The 2500-nt window shown below is 44.4% G+C and overlaps 1 protein-coding gene across 2 annotated transcripts in view; it reads right to left on the minus strand.

Annotated features, from left to right (window-relative positions):
• Window positions 1-2500, minus strand: part of LOC122252545 (MOB kinase activator-like 2) — a 40272-nt gene that overhangs the window by 29106 nt on the left and 8666 nt on the right. The window contains exon 1 of one of the 2 annotated variants that reach the window (XM_086543124.1): window positions 1017-1139. The exons of the other annotated variant lie outside the window; for it this stretch is intronic. Coding sequence (XP_086399250.1) covers window positions 1017-1120 — 104 coding nt within the window. The 5' untranslated portion in view covers window positions 1121-1139. Of the gene's footprint in view, window positions 1-1016; window positions 1140-2500 lie in introns of those variants that run through there. 2 annotated transcript variants of the gene reach the window in all.

Here is a 2500-nt window from a genome sequence, read left to right on the forward strand (position 1 = left end):
GCAGTGTGTGTGTGTGTGTGTGTGTGTGTGTGTGTGTGTGTGTGTGTGTGTGTGTGTGTGTGTGTGTGTGTTTGAATGTGAGTGTGAGTGTGAGTGTGAGTGAGTGTGAGAGTGAGAGTGAGTGTGAGTGTGAGAGTGAGAGTGAGAGTGAGAGTGAGAGTGAGAGTGAGTGAGTGTGTGTGGTATGGATGGGTGGGTGGGTGGTGTGTGTGTGTGTTGTGCGGGTGTGATTGTTGTGTGTGTGTGTGTGTGTGTGTGTGTGTGTGTGTGTGTGTGTGTGTGTGTGTGTGTGTGTGATGTTTATGTGTGGTGCAGGTGTGTGTGTGTGTGTGTGTGTGTGTGTGTGTGTGTGTGTACGTGCGTGCGTGCGTGTGCGCGTCGTGTTTGGGTGTAGGTGTGGTGTGGGTGCGGGTATATGAGTATGTGTACATCTCTGCAATGTGTAAGCGTGTGTCTCCGTGTTTAGTGCGCCTTACGTGTATACTTATCTCATGAAGAACCCCTTTCGCATGTAAATATCCCTTTTATATACCGAATCACTTAATCAAGAAAAGGGACCAACACTATTGCAGAGAATCCCAAGTCAGTACTCTTGGCCTTGTAAAAGTTCAGCACATAACATAAAAATCCTCCACAGAGAACGGGTTACGTAGTACAACGAAGTACAACGAAGTACAGCCACTCTACCTACGCAGTTCCTTGTACAAGCAACATCTACGGACCCTAGATCAGTCTGTTTATTAATTACTAAAATTGTTTTATGTGTTCCTGAAATGTTGAACTAGATCACAGTATGTCTTCCAGGCTGCTTGAAAATGCTCACAAAACAAGTGCTCTGGATAAGAGCTCTACGGCTGGTGTACAACAAAAAGGAAATACCACCGTAACTACGTATCTAATTATAAAAGTGAGTGATACATATATCCCGTAAGGGTTTGGTACACTACAGTAAATAACAAATTGCAACTTCTATTCAGGTTGTACAAGGAAGAACGCAAGCGGGTCTCCAGGTATACCTGTACTTGCTGCACGAGAAACACTTGATGGGTTCGTCCAGGTCGAGATCGATGAGGAAAGTGTCGGAATTCGTGTATTTTATGATTTTGCTTGCGCCGAACATCGTGCCTCGGAAACCGTATACACTTCACTGCACCAGCACTAAACTCTCACACCACCAGACGCTGTGCTGTATCTCTCACTGTATCAAACTATGTCTAATAACACACAGTCGTTATTTAGATTCGACAAAGTCCATCGCTGTCAGATTATATAACTCATCAACGTATGTTTAAAAAACAATTCACCATGTTATCATAAGTTACTATATATGGCTACCCTGCATTCCGCCATAAGCAGAGACTAATAATGCTCCCTTTGTGCTTCTTGTTGACAAGACAAGTCAGAATGTTTCGGATTGAAGCAGTGCACAGCTAGAGTTCTTTACAAAAAAAAAATAAAACACCTGTCAACGCCTGATAAACATAAAAGTCACAGAAAACGAACCCTCCATCATTGTCATGATAAGACTCAGCCACATTTACAACACAAGCACTACATTACATCTACAGTAGCCAGGCCACCCACACACTGGTGATGACCTACACACGCATCTACACGGGAGGAGGAAACCCTACCTATGCTACTTCCACATCCTCTATACCTACCCTCACCCCACACCCTACATAAGCAATAAAAAACGTCATAATTTTTTGTTCTGTGTATTGGATGAGTAGGCTACTTAAGATGACTGAATAAGTCTGCTGAAAACGTTTAACTGAAACGACCGAAGCACAGGACTGCCGGCTGAGAGAGAGAGAGAGAGAGAGAGAGAGAGAGAGAGAGAGAGAGAGAGAGAGAGAGAGAGAGAGAGAGAGAGAGAGAGAGAGAGAGAGAGAGAGAGAGAGAGAGAGAGAGAGAGAGAGAAAGCTGTGTATGAAAATGTTGAACCACGCCATTTACAATTAGTGTTAATCGTATGAATGTACCTGACACAATATCTCTAACAGATGCAAACACAGATTATGCGAATCTAGCCGTCGAATGATTACAACATAAAATTGACACTGATTGGCATCTACCCCTCACGCTCGCCACGCTCCCGCTTCAAATACAACTACACACACACACACACACACACACACACACACACACACACACACACACACACACACACACACACACACACACACACACACACACACACACACACACACACACACACACACTCATACATATCCACCTGAATAAGACCTGACCACGGGTGACCATCTCCTGTCCAGAGCAGGTGCCAAGTCAGCCCACGTTACGCCGGGACGTCGCTATATTCGTCACATACCCGCGCTACCGAAGTACGTCTCAGGGAGGCAATGATCAGGGACCAATCTCTTCTCCTTAATGCAAAACAATAATTCTACGATGCACCATATCATATCGCAAAATCTACGCAAATGTGTATGTGACAGTCTGAGCTTATCCTGACGCTGAAGATTTCTAACATAAT

This window comes from Penaeus japonicus, unplaced genomic scaffold (assembly GCF_977035675.1).
Source record: "Penaeus japonicus unplaced genomic scaffold, GWHDUDI00000001_assembly GWHDUDI00000013, whole genome shotgun sequence".
Lineage (NCBI taxonomy): Eukaryota > Metazoa > Arthropoda > Malacostraca > Decapoda > Penaeidae > Penaeus > Penaeus japonicus.